Source organism: Pelobates fuscus, chromosome 4 (assembly GCF_036172605.1).
Source record: "Pelobates fuscus isolate aPelFus1 chromosome 4, aPelFus1.pri, whole genome shotgun sequence".
In the NCBI taxonomy this organism is placed as follows: Eukaryota; Metazoa; Chordata; class Amphibia; order Anura; family Pelobatidae; genus Pelobates; species Pelobates fuscus.
In genome coordinates, this window is record NC_086320.1 from 262,139,929 (window position 1) to 262,159,838 (window position 19,910).

At 40.7% G+C, this 19,910-nt stretch overlaps 1 protein-coding gene across 1 annotated transcript in view; it reads left to right on the forward strand.

Moving 5' to 3' along the window:
* NPSR1 (neuropeptide S receptor 1) overlaps positions 1-19,910 on the forward strand; it is a 380,746-nt gene that overhangs the window by 241,757 nt on the left and 119,079 nt on the right. The window contains exon 4 of the mRNA XM_063450640.1: positions 13,409-13,502. Within this exon, the coding sequence (XP_063306710.1) occupies positions 13,409-13,502 (94 nt within the window). The remainder of the gene's footprint in view (positions 1-13,408; positions 13,503-19,910) is intronic.

Consider the following 19,910-nt stretch of genomic DNA (forward strand, 5'->3'; position numbering starts at 1 on the left):
TGAAACGAGAGAAACAGAGTCGAACACTCCAATTAGTGCATGAAATGTACTGTGAAAAACATGAAGACCCATAATCAATTACAGACAGTACAACATCTATAAAATCTCACCCTGGCTTCCCTCAGGAAGATAAATAACTTACTCACCCAATTATAGCCCTGGAGAACAGACTATCAACTAGAGGTGGTCAAATAAAAACAAACAAAGTACAAGGGTAGGGCGAAATTGGGAGGGAAATATTTGCCTCCTGTCATTAATAAAATTAAGATTATAGTTACACTAAAGCTAGTACAACTTACAATTTTATAACATAACAGGAGGCTTCATATTTGCTGTTTTAACGCTCAGACAGCAAAGCAAAAGGAACATGATCCGCCGGACTAACCTAAAATTGGCAAAAAGTATCTTCCCGGGGCCAGTAGGTAAGTGCACAATGTTTTGGAGAGATGCGCCCGCCATGTCGGCGCCTGAAGCTGCCGTGTCTCTAACTGAAAGTGTTCCGAAAGACAAATTCACCCCCACAAATGCCAACAACCATAAATTCATCGTGCCAAAGAAGGAGACTGGATAGCGAACTCTGACATAAGAAATCAATAAATGAGCGATACGCGAAGGGTGAAGAAGGAAGGAATCGCCCCAAACAAGACAGCGCCGTAGTACGCAGAGCAAAGGTGAGGCGCGGAAATATGGGTAGAATATAGCCATCAAATCCGACTAGAACATATTGACACCCTGCCAGTGACCTCTTTGTGGAGAGAAAGAAAGAAGGGGCGTCGACATCTAAGGCCCGGACGTCCGAAACACATCTGAAAGAAACAAGGCATAATAAGAGGGCAAGGTAGTCAAAAGTCGGCGAATGGAAGGACCCGAAAATACCGGTTGTAGAAAGGTCTGTGAGGAGGAAGAGAGCCTTCAGGCGCTGCATAGCCCTGTAGTAAAACAGATCCGGGTATGTCAGCATAATCGATACGGAGAGGAGGCCCATCAGACGTGTCCAACATCCTCAGTGGAATCCGGTCCTGACGTAGAATCCTCCATAAACGTAGGAGGCACTCCCTTGCGTCCAATCCGACATCTCTGAACTCGACTACTGGTAATGTAGAGAGGGCTGATTTCCCCTCGTTGACCACGAAACCCAGGGACTTGAACAAGGGGACCGCAGAGTGTGTCTGACATTTCAGCCTGGAGGGTACCACGCAAAGGATCCCGGAGCTCGTCCAGGTAGACCGAACAGCGAACATCCTTAGAACGGAGACGTGCTGCGACCGGGTCCAACTGCCCGGGAAAGCGAAAAGGTACCTTCAGATTACTCTGGTATTCCAGAAATGCCCTAATTTTACCCAACCCGACATCCAGGGGTTGTATTATTAACCAAATAAACGGTATTCATGATATCTACCTCATAAGGCTGAAGAGCTGAGCCCACCTTACCAGGAATGGACCCTGCGGCCCCCGGAAACTCATCGAGGACCATGTGTAGCTCAATGCAACTAACAGGGTCACGTGCATGTGCAATCCCATGAGGAAAAACTCTTCAAAGGGGGGCTTAGATCCCTTTATCCCAAGTCCAACAGCTTGGTGTCCATGCGTAAGAGGACTGTAGTCCTCTGCGGCGTAGGGCGTTGTGTTAATTTTGCCCAGTCAGCAAATAGAGCGACGAGCCCAGTCCCGTTAGGAAGCTGGGTCTCGGGCAGCATCCTGTGAGTAAGTCTCATCCTCTATCCTGAGTATTCCAGCCAGGGCCCAGTTGAGGCAACATGCAACCCCCCGACTCTGAGTCCTGTCTGGTACGTGATCTGAAAAAGGACACAAATGGCAAATTCCGGGAGCAGGGGGGCCATATCCCGTAACCAGGGAACTGGGGCGTTTGGCCCGGAAATCTTCCATACCCCCACGACCAGAGGCTTGCGGACCCAATAGCGCACACACTGTACCAGGTGATCGAGAAAAAATACGCTCGGGGTGTGGGCGTCCAGAGGGTCGCGGGTCAAACCGGGGTTCGCCAGTAGCGTCCAGGAATACATCGTCCTCCAGCCTAGAGGTGGGCGGTCCGTAGAATGACCCCCGAATATGCAGGCCCACATAGAGATCTCTAGCATGTCCTTGCCCCTGCCCGAATTCTCCGCCTAAGGAAGACTGGACTGCCTGCCATTGTCAAAGATGCCCAGGGGCGGTAAGGGGACCTCCTCCCCCCGTCGGAGAGACGTCTCCGTCAGACAGGTGAGTCTGAGCCCACAGGACCCTGTCATTGTGCTGGAGCCTTGCCCTTTTGGAAACGAGGATCAGGGCCTTCACCCTTCCCATAATTCCTGGGCGTTCTTGCCTGATGTCTCTTGGGAGAGTCTGACTCTACTGAGTTGTCTGCCGTGGGCGTGTTCCCTATAGAGCCCCTAACCTGAGAGGTTCATGGAAGGGCCCTAGCCCGGGCCGGGATATGCTAGTACGGTGATGCACAGGAACACCGGCAGAGTAATAGGGGCAGCACCCCAAATTTGTGGTCAAGGCAAGATAGACAGTGCCCACTATATATATGTGTACTGAAATGGGTAGCCAAACCGGGGTCATCCCGTGGTGATGGCACAGACAGCACAGGCCAATTAAGGGACACAGACAAAGCATGCCAATCATGGGGCACAAACAAAGCAGGCCATTGTGGGGCACAGACAACGCTGGCCAAACGTGGGGCATAGCTGAGGGCAGGCCGACTCCATGTGATATATAGAAAAGATGTATGGTCCACAGAATATGCAGAATATATGTTGTCAGTATTCCATCATAGAATTTAAGTGCAATTGAAAAATTACTGAAACAATTACAGAGGTATGCGTTCATAAATGTGGGCGCAAGGCCCAGAAAACAAACAAGACAGACCGAATACCATCTGTCCAGGACACAGGGAAACTAACTGAAGAGTTAACCACCCATAGAAATGCAGTTTAAACTGCACCATAGAAAGGGGTGAAAGGTTTAACTAGTGGATAACATCCCCCTGTGCATAAAACAGCATGGGATGTTAATAAAACAGGAGAAGTACGTATCCTGTAGCCTATTAGGCATGATAAAATACATGTACATGCCGCAGCTGAGAATAGCCAGGCTGCACCCTAAAACAGACAAGAAAACGAAAAAAAAAAAAAAAAAAAAAAGTGTGTATATATATATGTATATATATAGATTTATTTCATGACTATAACCAGGTTAGAAAATTCAGAAGCATGAACAAACATGTTATGCCACTCGGCAACCAGGTAATACCCAACAATATCTGAATATCCCTGGCAGGCCTTCAGCCCCTCTCCTCCCTCGCCGCACGCAGGTCGCGAAGTAAGCTTATTTCCTACGGCCCGGCGACGGGGGAGGTAGGGGAGGAGAAGAGAGTCGATGGGTCCGAGTAGTGGCGCAATGCCGACTGCCGCGGGACCCAACACGTGGGGCCGCCGGAGACGTTCTAAATGGCCACCTCCCGCAAAGACCGCAAAGGTAGCACCCAGGCAGTAAAGGCAGAAAGGAAAAAACAGATAAAGACATATAGGCATATAGGCAGACAAAAACGCCAATGAACACCCAAAATAAAAGATCTACGCACCAAATATAAGAAAATAAATAGACAAATATACAATATCTACACACAATAAATATATCAATTATACTCGATATAAATAACCGATATACATGAAATATACATCCCATATACATAATATCTACACAATGTATACACTATAAGTACATATATATATATATATATATATATATATATATATATATATATATATACACAAATATAGATAATTCAAAAAACCCACAGCCTCAAAAAAGCAGGAGGCAATGGTACTCTGACCTGTGCTTGATGTGGAGCAGCAAAGAAAGAGGAAATGGTTAGTTGGGAGGGGACCTTTATTGTATCTAACTTTTTTCGTATTGGTTGTTTTTCTCTGTGTTAATGTGCTGCTGTGGAGTTCTAGTAAAGAGAGACTTAAGCAAATATGAAGCCTCCTGTCATGTTATAAAATTATATATGGCTTCAGTACATGCTGATTCACTGGAGGTGATTATCTAAACCGATTTAGAATGACTGGAAGGCAGTTGAAGTACTGAATCTGACTGTAAATTAAATGAAGATAAAAATAAGAAAAAAATAAAAAAAACAGTACAATAAAACATGCTAGGAGTGAATGAGAGAATAAAATGGTGAGAATTAAATATGGAAAAACACAAGAGGCCGGAAGGTAGGGAGAAAAACCCACCTCCCGTCTCTCGAGTAAATAAGGTCACCTAGACTGGGTAATAGGGGGTAACCCAAGAAATTATAAAATAGAAAATAATGCCCAAAAAGCTACCTTACTAGAAGATAGCCAATAGGAGAAGGATCCAGTCTAATCTCAACAGTAGGTATAAGGATAACAAAAAAACAAAAACTTTATTATAGTCTATTAAAAAACTTGGGACCAGACAAAGGTATCTAGAATCTCATATGGAGAGAGGTGTAGCATGCTAGTCTGAGGAAAGCTGAGACGTTTAGCATGCTAGTCTGAGGAAAGCTGGAGACGTTCTCCGCAATCCACAAGCGCCCGGGAGGTCGGAGGAGGTCAAGTCAGGCCTCTCTTCGACCCGAGCGAAAGGAAAAGGAATTCACGAAAACAAAAAAACAACAATAACGTAAATAAGAGTAAAAACGCAAATTCTATCTCAGCTAGAAGGCAAATAGCAGGCCGGAAGGTAAGACAAGTAAGCCCCACTGAACAGGGCCAGGAGCTAACCTACGCAGGAATAACTACCAATACCCTATGGATACCGGGAGGCAGATACGGAGTTAGTTGTTAAAGACAAGGAAAACACCGCGTTCTCCTGTAGGTGTCTGAGTATCGGTCCTTGCCTGTGCGAAGCTCACCTTGGAGATGTGCTGTCGCCGGTCTGGCATAAAACGTGGATGTGTGTCCGGGGTCTTCATAAGAAACCTTGCCCTTCAGGCATGAGGTTTAGGGTCTTCACCCTTCCCACCATATTCAGATGGCCGCATACTGGTGTCCTCTTGGATAGTATGGCAATGGTGCTTGTCTGGACACCTGCCTATCTCCATGTCACTGGTGGGCACTGGCTTTTCCTCAGTGAAATTCCCCCAGGCCTGCGGACAAAAGGGGTTCGGCACCAATAGAGCAGGCCCGTCAGAAGGGCACAGGCCCAGCAGGCCAAACGAATGGACACAGAATAGTTGGCCAAGCAAATAGGCACAGACATAGCAGGCCAATCAATGGGGCACACGCATAGCAGGCCGTTGTAATGGGCACAGACATAGCAGGCCGTTGTAATGGGCACAGACATAGCAGGCCGTTTTAAATGGCCACAGACATAGCAGGCTGTTTTAAATGGGCAAAGACATAGCAGGCCGTTCTAATGGGCACAGACATAGCAGGCCAATCAATGGGGCACAGACATAGCAGGCCAATCAATGGGACACAGACATAGCAGGCCAATCCTGGGTTGTGTAATATTATTATATTATTATTATGTTATTTATATATAGCGCCATCCAATTCCGCAGCGCGTTACAGTGGGTATTGAATGAGTAATGGGGACCTCTGAGTTTGGGTAGAGGTCCCTAAAGCAATTGTAGATCCTCAGAGCATCCTGTGACATAGGACCCCTAGACACCAACCCTTTTAGACAGCGTACTGCCGTATGAATAACCTGAACCAAGACTGGCAGTCCCTAAATGCCCAGCAGGCAAATAGTGGTATTCTAGCTGTATTGGGTATAAGCGGAAATTGTTCCAGTGACTATCATGTCCATGAATGTAAGATACACTGAGCAATACTTTCCTTAAACTGTGAATTGGTATGTCCATGCTCACACAGATCTGCTTGAAATTTCTTATCATTATTATAGATTACCATCATCATACCACCTGAAGGGTATTGTAACCATGGACACTTCCAGGAGTAGGGCTAACGAAAGCCAACTCAATGAATTCCCCCGAGAATCTGATAAAATTGTATAGTATCAGCGTAGACTGGTCTCCCCTACCAGTTGAGTCAGAGCCAGGTCTGATATCTTATATATATGCCATGGACAGAGAATTCACACCAGAGTAGTCTCATCTGAGACCTCCTAGCTGGACCATAAAAAAATATATACTGAGAAGCACATGAATCCTAGAGCTAACTGGCACTGTATACACCCTATACAGAGCCTGAACAACTGAGTTCATATATACCTGTAACTCACAGTAATCTGTAATATACCCTGTCACAGTGATATACACTGTCAGCAAAACTCACAGCAATCTGTGATATATACTGTCAGGAAAACTCACAGCAATCTGTGATATACACTGTCAGTAAAACTCACAGCAACCTGTGGTATACACTGTCAGTAAAACTCACAGGAATCTGTGATATACATTGTCAGCAAAACTCACAGCAATCTGTGATATACACTGGCAGTAAAACTCACAGTAACCTGTGGTATACACTGTCAGTAAAACTCACAACAATCTGTGATATACACTGTCAGCAAAAACTCACAGCAATCTGTGATATAGACTGTCAGCAAACTCACAGTAATCTGAGATATTCACTTGTCAGCAAAAGTCACAGCAATCTGTGATATACACATGTCAGCAAAAGTCACAGGAATCTGTGATATACACACTGGCAGCAAAATTCACAGCAATCTTAGATACATTGCCAATAAAACTCACAGCATCTGAGATATAATATGCCATAGAAACTCAGAAATCAGATATGTAAAATGCCAAAAAGACTCACAGTAATATACACAGTAGTAAAAACGTAATACACATCTGAAGAAAACTATGGCAAACCGGAGGAGGGCCCGCGAGTAGGTGCACTCTCCTCCACCGAGTCGGCCGCCCGCGGCTCTTAGAAGTAGTTGAGCACGGCGGGCGGCCACGTGGCGAGCGGGGCGGCCAGAGGGTCAGCGGAGTGGCTGCCGGGTACTCTCGTCCGACCGCGAGTACCACGGTTGCCGGTAGAGTCACAAAGGGGTTCGGGGAAATCAGGAGGCAGCCAGAGGCTAGTCTCCTGAAACCCCAATACAACACATGCAGTTTGGAAAATAATGTCGGGACAAAGAGAGTGGGGCAGCGAGGGGAGCGGGGGGGGGAAGGCATGACTGAAAAGGAATCCTCAAGAACTCCCCTAAAACCACCACAAAAGGAAAGGAATCCCCCAAGAAGACATGGGAAGCAAAAAATCAAAAGGTAGGAGTCCCAATAACATAACAAATATATCTAAATACAATATACATAACCTACCTAAGCAGTAAGAAGTAAATATATATCAGAAAAATATAACTAAACACAAAATATATAACATATAAATATATAGTAAGTAGAAAACATATGATACTAAATAAATAAGTACAGTATAACAAAAAAGTAAATATACTAAGATACCAAATATAAATCCTAATAAAACCCAAAGCCACCCACTAGAAGCAGGAGGCAGTGGTACTCTGACCTGTACTGTCTGCAGAGCAGCAAAGAAAGAGGAAATGATGCATGGGGAGGGGAGTTTTATAGTACCTAACTTTTTTCTGATTGGTTGTTTTTTCTGTGCTGCTGTGGAGTTCTAGTAATGAGAGACTTAAGCAAATACGAAGCCTCCTGTCATGTTATAACATTCTTTTTCTACTAGTCTAATTTTGTAATGTATTTAATGTATTATATTTTCATCTGCATACAGATGTGCTTTAACCCCTTAAGGACACAGGACGTGTGTGACATGTCATGATTCCCTTTTATTCCAGAAGTTTGGTCCTTAAGGGGTTAATACCCACTGGCAACCTACGGCCTTCTTACCTTTAGGTAATTCAGTGAGGATCTATGTTTTTTTTTGTTTTTTTTTAAGGATTCAGTTTCTTCTTTTGCTGCTTCATTCCACTTAGTTGCTTTTGTGGTAGGAAGATTATCAATATCACACCAAGATATGTTTACTCAGATGTTGCAAGGTAGGACAAGCGAGTAGGTAGTTGTTATATCTTAAACAGCATCATGGGTGTAAAAGTGCATGAGCTTCACTAGCAATATCTGGCTCAGCAAAACAATAAATTACTCTATTCCAATTCTGCTTATGTCTGGATTGTATGGTTCTATAAGGAAGTGTTCCATCCATTGCTTTTCTAACTATGCTGTAATATGGTGTGACATACTCACGTAGAAGTGCGTGAGGTTTTTCCCAAACTGGATCTCAGCACTTGCAGTGTAGGCTTTCAATTTCTCTGCAGTTCCTACTTTGTCTTTCATTGTCATACAATACCTAAAATAGTCTGCAAAAAATGTTAGTATTATGCCCACAATACATTGACTGTTTTGAAACTCATATATCTGAGTAAATGATTTCCAGAGACTTTACTGAGTTTCTTTGACTCTATTTGAAAACAGGGGGTCTTATACCTTACATTATGCCCTTTTCTCTTGCCAAACATTTACTCTGTGTATCAGCAATTGCTTTGATATATCTATGTTCAACTCTTTTATGCTACAGATAGATACAGTTTGATCAATTCTTGGCTTTCTGGTCAATGTCAACATTTACTTCTTGTGTGTTACTAATACTATACTACTAAGCCTAATAAACTATTACTTTCAAAGCCTTGTTCATACAAAAGACCATTTATTTTGGTATTTTACATATATTGCAATTTAAATTTTCATTGAATCCACGCTTGGTTAATGCTGAACACAGAGTACATTTTCTGTAAGGTCAGGTATGTAAATTACACTATGCATTATTTTATTTAATGTCTCTAATTTTGCAACGCATTTCAAGAAACCATCTGTATAGACCAGGCTTCCCCTAACTCCGACCCTACAGATGTTGCTGAACTACAACTCCCACGATTCTATGAATGAAATAGATAGGTTGAGAATCATGGGAGTTGTAGTTCAGCAACATCTGGAGGGCCAGAGTTTGGGGAAGGCTGGTATAGACAGTCTGTTGCCATTAGCAATGTTCACCATTTTTGTAAAATTATTGGCAATTTTTGAAGAAATTAGAATATTTGCATGTATGGTGTTGCACCTGAGTCTATATTCCAATAATTTTTGATAACTGTATCTGCCTTTTGCTGAACAATGAAATAATAGAGGCTTATAGTAGAGGCTTTTCTTGACTTTGATGTCCTCATGGAATAAGGCTGCCCTGGACTTAAGATAAAGCCAGGGACTAATGAAAGTACTGAATTGTGCAGACTAGATAGGTCAAACAGTTCTTATCTGCTGTCACATTCTATGTTTCTATGTTTCTCTTTTAAAGAGATGAGAGTTATCTCCACAAATACATAATTATTTTGTGTTGTCCTTTTTGTGTGCAAATGCATTCCTTGGCTACTGTGATAAGCTGATTTGATTCTTCTGATATCCTTATCAGTGTTTTGTGTTGGAAATATGTGTGTTTTACCCTTTCCTGCATTTTCAGCTTTCCCTACTGAATGTAACCTATTTTTCAGAGAGATTCTCTCAAGTTTGTAGTGCGCAAACTAATGAATTGTAATTTTCTGAAATACTTGATGCAATCATAATCATTGTATTCATAAAATGTATTTCCAATAGAATTGAAGTGATCAATTAACTCAGACATATGATTCAGATGTTTCTCTAAGTATCTATCCCCAGACAACTTCATTTTGAACAGTTTTCTTGATAATGTCTTTTATTTAGACTGCGTCTTCTATACTGTTCTTCTAAGTCTTCACTTAACTTCTTGGAAGTCTTAAAGTTTTTAATGTGGCATAAATCACTGTTATAAAAGTGGAGATCTCTGTGCTTGTTTTGCTGTCCTTTTTCTCCTACTTGATTATTTTTCCATCAGCGTTAAATGGTAATTCTTCCATCGCATTCTAGAGGTCTTTTCTCAAAAGCTCATTCGGCATTTTGAATTTCCATACAATGTAATTTGTACAGACACAGCAGCTCTCATAACATTCACAGCCCCAGTGCATTTGGCCATCCTTTCATCCAGCAGCAGCATGTAGAGGTAGGTCAGAACACACATATAAAAATCTGAAATACAGAAAGGCTACAAGAGAGAAAGAGAAGAAAGAGAAGACACCATACTTCCTTTCCAGCACCATAGAAACCATAGAACACATAGTAACTCCTCCAATACATTCACATCAGACACTACTGATTTTTACTAACAGTGATCAAGGGCCAGCTGCTAGACTTCAGCAACTTGTAATGACTATAAAATCTAAAGTCCTGTCCGGCCTCATAGTCTGACCTCTGTTACGTGAATACTTAGAAGAACAGTATAGAAGATGCAGGAGTGGTACGTCTTATTATTAAGCTGACAGATGTAAGCCATACTTGGTAAAATAAAAGTGGTTAACAGAGGTGTATGAAGGAAGCAACACGGTTTGTATGTAATCTGTACTCTATGGAGAAAAGGTATAGGTAAAACTGCAGATTTATTAACATGTCAAATGGGTGCTTTCTCCAAATTCCCAGGTGGCATATGGCTGCACTGATACTTCACTTTTCAAGGAAAAGCAATAACATATGAATACAGAAAAATCCAGGGCTTAATATACCCACCAAGCCCTTCCAAGCAATACATTGGGGCAATACGAATCAAAGCAAGAGCCCAGTCACTCTCTTCTTACTACAATGGGATTATTATATGGAAGACTGATTTATTTTCTTTTTGTGTATAATATTAGTCATATCTCTATCTATAGTCATCTGACAAGGATTCAGAAAAAGCTTGCGTGTATGTTATCTCTAGCTCTATAATAATGATTAATTCACTAATTAAATCACAGGAAACAAAAACAAAGTTAAGTAAGTGGTTGCATAATTATAATTGGAATAGCTGGAAGTAAATGAAACAATATGGGATTGAAAGGTATCAGAAGTATGACGGAACAAAGACACATATAGCATATATGCTAAAGATGTACGCATATATATAAATATTACTGAAGAACTAAGGGTGCTTGTTTTGTATGATATACAGGGTTATTTACTAAAGTGGGACTGTAGCGGCACCCCGGGTAGGAGAAGGGGTTAACGCCAGGGTGTTCTTTCCCTCCAAGCACGAAGTCTGCTACCAAATATACCCAAGCGCTAAGCAGGAACCTAAAGGAATAAAGCTGGATAAGATACCCCCCGCCAAGCACGAGACAAGGCTCTGTTTTGAGGGTCAAGCATGAACTGGCTTTAATTGGTGCAAGGGGTTTCCTGAGAACATTTTCCAGGGGCATTCCCCACCGGACATGAAGGGACACCGCGGTAGGAGCAGGGACATAATTACATTACCTTTCCGGTCCAGGACATACAAACTTAAAAACACCTCAAAATACATTTTAATAGTGGGGTACCCCCGCAAGTCCTATATGCCAGGGTAGCTGTGATCTGAGCACCCAACATATGTGAAATGCACTCAGATCCCACGAAAGGAGCTGAAAAGCAACCAGGGTATAGGATTGACCGACAGCACACAAGGCGCCTGCCCAAAACAGTTCCACGAAATCAGGCTGTGCGGGCAGTCTCTTTCGGGGATACCAAAATACACAAAATACACACATTAGCTGGTTGAGGATCAGTTTGTACAAAGTCCTTAGTTCGTATCTTTCAAACTACGGAACAGCATCATGTTCGTGTAGTTGGAAGTCGACCGGCAGTGTTCGTGCATTCGTATGCTCGATAATAGTTCCAGACGCATGATGACAAAACACAGCTGGTTAGGTTCGGCTTCCAAGATGGCCACCACCACGTGTTCGTACATACGAACGACGACCACCCAGCCGACCGTTCGGGAGATAGAAATGCCTGCGGTTAACCACTGTGTGAAAAAGGGTCAAAAAGGTTGACAAGCAGCACACTTCCCTGCTGGGTGGTCAGTCTTTTGGTAAATGTGTCCGGTTGGACGAAATAAATCAGGGAAATAGACGAATAAAGGGGAAAAGGTTGAATAAACAGACAAACACATCTCTAGCAATAATCCACTGACTGGGAGGTCTGTCACAGGGACTTCTAAGTGAAATTCAAATTTAAGGCCAGAGTAGCAAAACTGAAAGTTTATTTTTTTCAATTCAGCTATTTTGACCTTAAATTTGAAATTGTATTTCAAATTTGCACAAGGATGGACTGTTACCCTGTTAGTTATTTATTTAATTTTTTTGTCATATATGAGTCTGTTTGGTACGTGCAGGTAGGTCATGTATATCAAAAGACTGCAGATATGGAAGTACATATATGGCACATATATGTGAAGTTCAGCTTATATAGTGTTGCATACCTTGGACACGTGCCAGATTGCATATAAATAATAATGGAAAAAATACGATAGTTCAGGGCTATATTGCTAGGTAAGTTGCTACAAGCTCCCTTCTCTGCTTCCTTTATACAAAATCCAGCCGGCATCTTTATTGTGACCTTTCAGCTATGACACACATGATGTTGGACAATAGCAACTCACTTTTGACTATTTAATCCTGCTTTATACCCAGCTATATGCTCTGTTGTGGTATCCTTTAGGCTTAATAGTTAGTTTTCGCTTGTCTGTCCAGGTATTGACCTTGGCGTGGCTTGTCTTATGCCCATTCTACTTCTTGCAGTTTCTATCATTTTGCCTTTCTATAGGCTCTTCATTAAGTCTGGCCATTCTAAGGTTCAATAATATAAACTGTCCTGTGTTTATAATGTTCAAGATTTTTTTTAGGATTCAGGTTCATTGTTACAAATACAGAAATTCACTCAAATATAAAATTTAACAGTGTGCAAATACAGCAATAAAAGAAAGAGCAGTCATTTAGAGGATTATATACGTGTCTCAACTCTTCATGACATGAATAATGACAGGGTTATTAAAGTCTCAGATTCACTTTCCTCATACTTATATCTATTCACTTGTTCCATTTTCTAAGCATACAACAACCAACAGGGTGATATAAATTATCATAGGAATAAAGTCCTATTTACAAACTTGGAGCAAATTAAAATATATAAATGTGAAGAGAATCAATTAACTGCTGTGGATTTAATGTTGTATTTGCGCTTTGTCTTTTTTAATCTGCATATTTTTAGATTTTAGAGGCAATAATGTTGTACATGCAGTATTACACTATATGCACTTATGTCCTGTATATTTATATGGAAGTAGACCCTGACAGAGGCTACAACATTGAGTGCTTAGTAAAATAACCTACCCGTGGATGCACTTCCATTCCTGCCGTTTGACGTACATACATTAAACTCTTGAATTGTATTAACTGCCTCAAGATAAAATTGATTAGTCACAATTGCAAAGGTTACATTTCCTTTTGCATGAACAATTTATAACAGTAAGCATGCACAGTTTTCATCATGTGCATACCGGTAATTTCCAACTAAGATATATTGTTTTCATTAGCATTCGTCAAGTTATTGTATATTGTTTTTGTTTAGGTGGTCCTCCTTTATGCTTCTACCTATGTGCTAGTGTCGCTCAGCATTGACAGATACCATGCCATTGTCCACCCAATGAAGTTTCTTCAAGGAGGTAGGGAAGACATGTTTATTTATTCTTATTATTAATTTGTAATGATATATGAATTTTAATTTTTAATGAATGATATATTTTGTAGATTTACTACAGAAATTAGGTGGGACTGTGGGTTTCTAGCTATGCATTCTAGTCTAACCATTAGGAAATCTTATATATATATTTCATTTATCTGTGTTATATAATGTATATGATGAAGTGCCTCATTATTGTATAAAATGCTTCAATATTTTAGTATTTTTTTACTTTTAAGTAGCATTTTGCAACTAGTTTACTCTTCACTGATTTGTTTTATTCCATAATAAATAGATTATAATTCATGAAAATATTCTTTAGCAAGTAATACATACATTAAAATAATTGATTTAGCATTTTAACATATTCATGAATAAGTTTAGGAAATTCTGTTTATGAATATGTTGGCGCAACAACCAATCATATATATATATGATGTTGGCTTTTAAAATGAACATAGTTTGCTTTTAATATTGCATATAGATATACTATTTCCTAATCTCCTGTTTATATATTGTGATTTTCTGTCTGAAGACCAAGAAATGTGTTATGTGTATTAATAGTCAGTATTTAAAGGGAAAAAGTAAGTGTTACAAGTGTTAAGGTGATCTGGAAATCCAAAATATAGATACTGAAAAAAAAGCAAATCAGCGCTTTTATTTCAAGAAATGCTGGCTCATAATGCTAAACTCTTTTTATTTACTTTTAAAATAGCAGCAAATATAATCTATTGAAATGATCATTAAAATACACTTGGCTTCCTCTTTCGTTGCTGCTCCACTAGACTGTAGATAAGTTCTCCCATACCTTACTGCTTATATTTGGTTCTTCCATATATTTGTATACATCCATCCAAACCTCACTGTTTTATATTAAAAGGTTCTCCTGGTATCCATTTGTCTCCCCTTCTGTGTTGGTGATTCCCCTATGCCCTGCTCTCTTCCCTATCTCCCTTTGTGCACTTTGCTGTTCCAGCAGCCATCTTGGTCCAGTCAAACCTCCTACGTTTCTGCATTTTTTTCCATCTCTCAATCACTGCCATCACTCCTCTTTTTTTTTTCTTTCTCTCTGCTTTTGCATTGTGTCACTTTAGTTACAGCACACAAGAGCCAGAAGGCCCCACAGCCTCTTTGCCATTTTGATAGCATTTTATGTTGTGTAATGTTAACAATCATGTACTGGTGGTCCTCCGATACTTCCCCAGTTTGAACATTTGCTTATACTTCCTCTTTTTATTACACTGTTTGTTTTCTCTTTTCTCTATTCTGGGGTGTGTTCATTGCTGACATGCTCCCAACATATAAATAGGAGTACCATATGCCATGTTGTGGTTCCTAGTGACCCAATAGCACGTTTGTGATTACATACACAGATTATCTGGTCTCTTGACATAGATATTTCTGACTATCCTGATATCTGGCTTCCCTGACCTAGCTTCCCTTTGATTCATTTAGCAGAGCCACTCTAAAGACAGGTTAACATGCATACTATTCTCTGGGTTTATAATCTTCTTGGGAGGAGGGGATTTCCTCTTCTGTTACTATTGTTGGGTTGGTTCCTTGTCAGTTTTCATGGTGGAATCCTTGGTACAGAACTACTCCCACTCCGTTTCGTGAGTAATCACCAGTGAACATAATGGTCTACTATTTATGGCCGCAACAGCCAAGGGTGTGTCTTTCTCTCTTAAGGGTGCTTCTTAACAAAGGTGGAATTGAGGAAGTTCTTACCCGCACTAGAGTCAACCAAGGCTCTCTATATCAGCAGAAATGTCATAACATAGGGATATAGGGAGAATCAATGTATTTAGAAGCAAGTGAGGGAACTCTGATGTAACATCCTAGGCCGGTACCCTAAGTAGTCTTAGGTGCAAGAGTATTCCGGATTAATGGAGTGACACTCTTTTTGCATGCAGCCTATTTTACCACAGTTAAGACAGAGTACCTCTTTCCTCCTTTTCTGCTTCAGTAAGCGTTGTAACCCAGTTGCATAGGTTCTGTCTCTGGCATGGTGGGAATCTTGGGATTGACAACCTTAGGCATAACGGATACAGTAAGATGTCTGTTACTACTCTTGGTATACTGTCAATCTTAAACTCTGCTATCTACATTTGCAAGAAAAAGTATGTGAACCCTTTGGAATGATATAGATTTCTGCACAAATTGGTCATAAAATGTGATCTGATCATCATCTAAGTCACAACAATAGACAATCACAGTCTGCTTAAACTAATAACACACAAAGAATGAAATGTTGCCATGTTTTTATTGAACACACCATGTAAACATTCACAGTGCAGGTGGAAAAAGTATGTGAACCCCTAGACGAATGACATCTCCAAGAGCTAATTGGAGTGAGATGTCAGCCAACTGGAGTCCAATCAATGAGATGAGATTGAAGGTGTTGGTTACAGCTGCTCTGCCCTATAAAAAACACACACCAGTTCTGGGTTTGCTTTTCACAAGAAGCATTGCCTGATGTGAATGATGCCTCGCACAAAAGAGCTCTCAGAAGACCTACGATTAAGAATTGTTGACTTGCATAAAGCTGGAAAGGGTTATAAAAGTATCTCCAAAAGCCTTGCTGTTCATCAGTCCACGGTAAGACAAATTGTCTATAAATGGAGAAAGTTCAGCACTGCTGCTACACTCCCTAGGAGTGGCCATCCTGTAAAGATGACTGCAAGTGCACAGCGCAGACTGCTCAATGAGGTGAAGAAGAATTCTAGAGTGTCAGCTAATTACTTTAATAAGTTACTGGCAAATGCTAACATCCCTACATTGTAGCGAATCTACAATACGTAAAACACTAAACAAGAATGGATTTCATGGGAGGATACCACAGAGGAAGCCTCTGCTGTCCAAACAAAACATTGCTGCACATTTACAGTTTGCACAAGAGCACCTGGATGTTCCACAAAATATTCTGGACAGATGAAACCAAAGTTAAGTTGTTTGGAAGAAACACACAACACTATGTGTGGCGAAAAAGAGGCACAGCACACCAACATCAAAACCTCATCCCAACTGTGAAATATGGTGGTGGGGGCATCATGGTTTGGGGCTGCTTTGCTGCATCAGGGCCTGGACAGATTGCTATCATCGAAGGAAAAATTAATTCACAAGTTTATCAAGGCATTTTGCAGGAGAACTTAAGGCCATCTGTCTACCAGCTGAAGCTCAACAGAAGATGGGTGTTGCAACAGGACAATGACCCAAAGCATAGAAGTAAATCAACAACAGAATGGCTTAAACAGAAGAAAATACGCCTTCTGAAGTGGCCCAGTCAGAGTCCTGACCTCAACCCGATTGAGATGCTGTGGCATGACCTCAAGAAAGCGATTCACACCAGACATCCCAAGAATATTGCTGAAAAGAGCAATGGTCAAGAATTACTCCTGACCGTTGTGCACATTGTGCAACTACAGGACACAGTTGGTTGAAGTTATTGTGCCAAATGAGGTTCAACCAGTTATTAAATCCAAGGGTTCACATACTTTTTCCACCTGCACTGTGAATGTTTACATGGTGTGTTCAATAAAAACATGGCAACATTTCATTCTTTGTGTGTTATTAGTTTAAGCAGACTGTGATTGTCTATTGTTATAACTTAGATGATGATCAGATCACATTTTATGACCAATTTGTGCAGAAATCCATATCATTCCAAAGGGTTCACATACTTTTTCTTGCAACTGTATATCGATGAGGTTGTCGAAAAGATCTTCCAATGCTACAGGGAGTTCTCTGCCAGCTGGAAATTGTGAACCAGAGGGCCATTAGCCTCCCAGTTACACAGTAATCAGTCAGACACGCAAACAACACAGAAAACGGTTAAAGATAAACGCAGAGTCAGTAACAAAGCCAAGGTCAATACCTTGGACTGAATACCACACCACCCAGTGGCTGCATGCGGCTTGGTAAGCGGAACATCCCTTCTATCTCCACCGCTTTCGCTTGCTTGGACAGTAGAAGTGCATGGAGTAGCCTGCCCAAAATGTGCAGTAGCTCTGCGTCCAGGGTTTCTTCGGGGATCCCCTGACCTTGAGGTTTAGACTCCTCTTTTGGTCATCCATTGCCGCAAACCTTAGGTCCGTTTTGGCTTATTGCTGTTTCAGCTCTTGTATGGTTTGCTGCAGAATCAGTGTTTGCTGAGCATTTTGGCAGGTGTCTTGTTCCAGTGTGTCCATGCTGCCTGTCAGGCCTCTCAGGTCTTGGCAGATTTGGGCCATGTCGGCTTTTAGCGTGTGTTGAAGGCCCACCAGCAGTGATTTTAGGACTGCCGTTGTGACTGGGGCTGAGTCTGGTGGTAAGTGTGACAGCTTGGAGGCTGCTAGTGTGGGTACGTGATGCTCCACTGCCCCGTCCGAGAAATCATCTGAGATATCAGAGGCATTATCTGCAAAGGCGCCATCTTGGGATCCATGGCACTCTGAGCCTGTCGCCAGAGGTCCCCAATATTCATGCTCTTTTTTTTGCTTGTCTGGCTTAGATTTTTTTGGTTGCCCGACCCATTGTGCTGTTGCCTGCCCAGGGATCTGTTTGGGGTTCCTGTTGGAAGGGTTTATAGCCTCGTATTCTGTAATAAATTGGCTCGTTGGGGCAGAGCAGATCCAACATGCGGCCATTCAGTTCATCTGCTTGGCTCCACCCTTCCATGTTATTTTTTTTAAATGGGTTTGTATGTACAAATTAACTTGAAAATGGGACACATTAGAAAAATACATAAATATGTAATTGGTAAAAAAAAAAAAAAAAGACTTGTATTATGGTAAAAAAAGAACTGTCTGGGGAGTATCTGTGGTGTTTTTCACATAATATAAGATTTTTTTTGCACAAGTACTGTATGCAACAAATGTACTGTATAAAAAATGAATATAATTAAACCAACACCTCTTTGGTACAGTTTCAGCAAAAGGTACACACATATTCCAAGCTAATATTGGAAACAATGTCATAGTTGGAAATTTTGACAAAGTTGGAAAATCTTAGATCTTTGAGTTTAGCTCATGAAAAATGGGGGCAAAAACAAAAGTGTTGTGTTTATAATTTTGTTCAGTGTTTCTTATTGAAAACCAACTGTAGCCATAGACAGAGCAAAACATAATCTGTTCTAAAGAGCTCAAAACTTGGACCAATTAATTAATTCAAAAACACTGAATGAAAGAAAAGAATATGGGTTTGTGTAATGTGTAATTATGTTCAAAACATCTGTATGGAATTATGCCAGACAAAAACAGACCATGCCTTTAACTCTCATTGTGTTCCGATTTTATAATTCCTTTCTACATAATTAAAGAAATTCAAGAGTATTTTGGTAATGAACACATATATGAAGTAAAATATGTTCACCGACCTCCACAATGCTAGATTTAAACATCATACATTCTAGAGCAGTGTTTCCCAACCCAGTCCTCAAGGCACACCTACCAGTCCAGGATTTAAGGATTACCCAGATTTGTCTAAGGTGTTTTTTCTTTTTTTTTCTAAAAACACCTTAGACAAAACTGGGTAATCCTTAAATCCTGGACTGGTAGGTGTGCCTTGAGGACTGGGTTGGGAAACACTGTTCTAGAGTATGAACATAGATTTTGTATATCATCTGTCCCTCTTAGAAATCAGGTTTTTCTTTTTAAGAAGAGATCCATAGTCCACTACATAATATATATTTAATATACATGAATATATGTTAGAGATATGTTAGAGAGAAGAAGGAATTAAATGCATACTTCAGGCATCAATTTTTTTTGCATAATTAATCAGTTCCGGTGTATAGAACATGACACTGCAGTCTCACTTTTCAATTAACTACCATTTAGGAGTTGAATCCCTTCTGTTTCTGTCCATGCCACAGTCAGCATGACAACATTCTTATTGGTTCACTTGCATTCAGATGTTATCTCCTGCTCTGTAAATTGAACTTTACTGATACACATGAAGCTCCTGCAGGTTGTAGCAGGCTATTAACAGAGCAGGAGATAATGCATTCTAAATTAAATAGAATGTGCAATAAAAGAAGTTTAAACATTAGATCACTCTTTGCAGGAAGTATTTAAGAAAACTGGATACGTTGCATGCAGTGGGGTGTGCCTAGGACTGCATAAACAAAATAATCTAGCTCCTAAGTGGCAGGTAATTGAGCAATGAGACTGCAGGAGCATGATCAATACACCATAACTGCTTAATTAGGCTAAAGATATTTTGGTCCCTATAGTATCCCTTTGATAAAATGTGTCATGTTAAAAGGCGCTAAATATAGTGTGCATATGTGTTCCATGAAAAATACAATTCCCAGATTATAAATTGCTATAAAGTTATTAAAACAATGTCTAAAAATGAACATGGAAAAATATGTTTTGCAATATGCATAAAAAAAAATAGTGGTCTACGATTC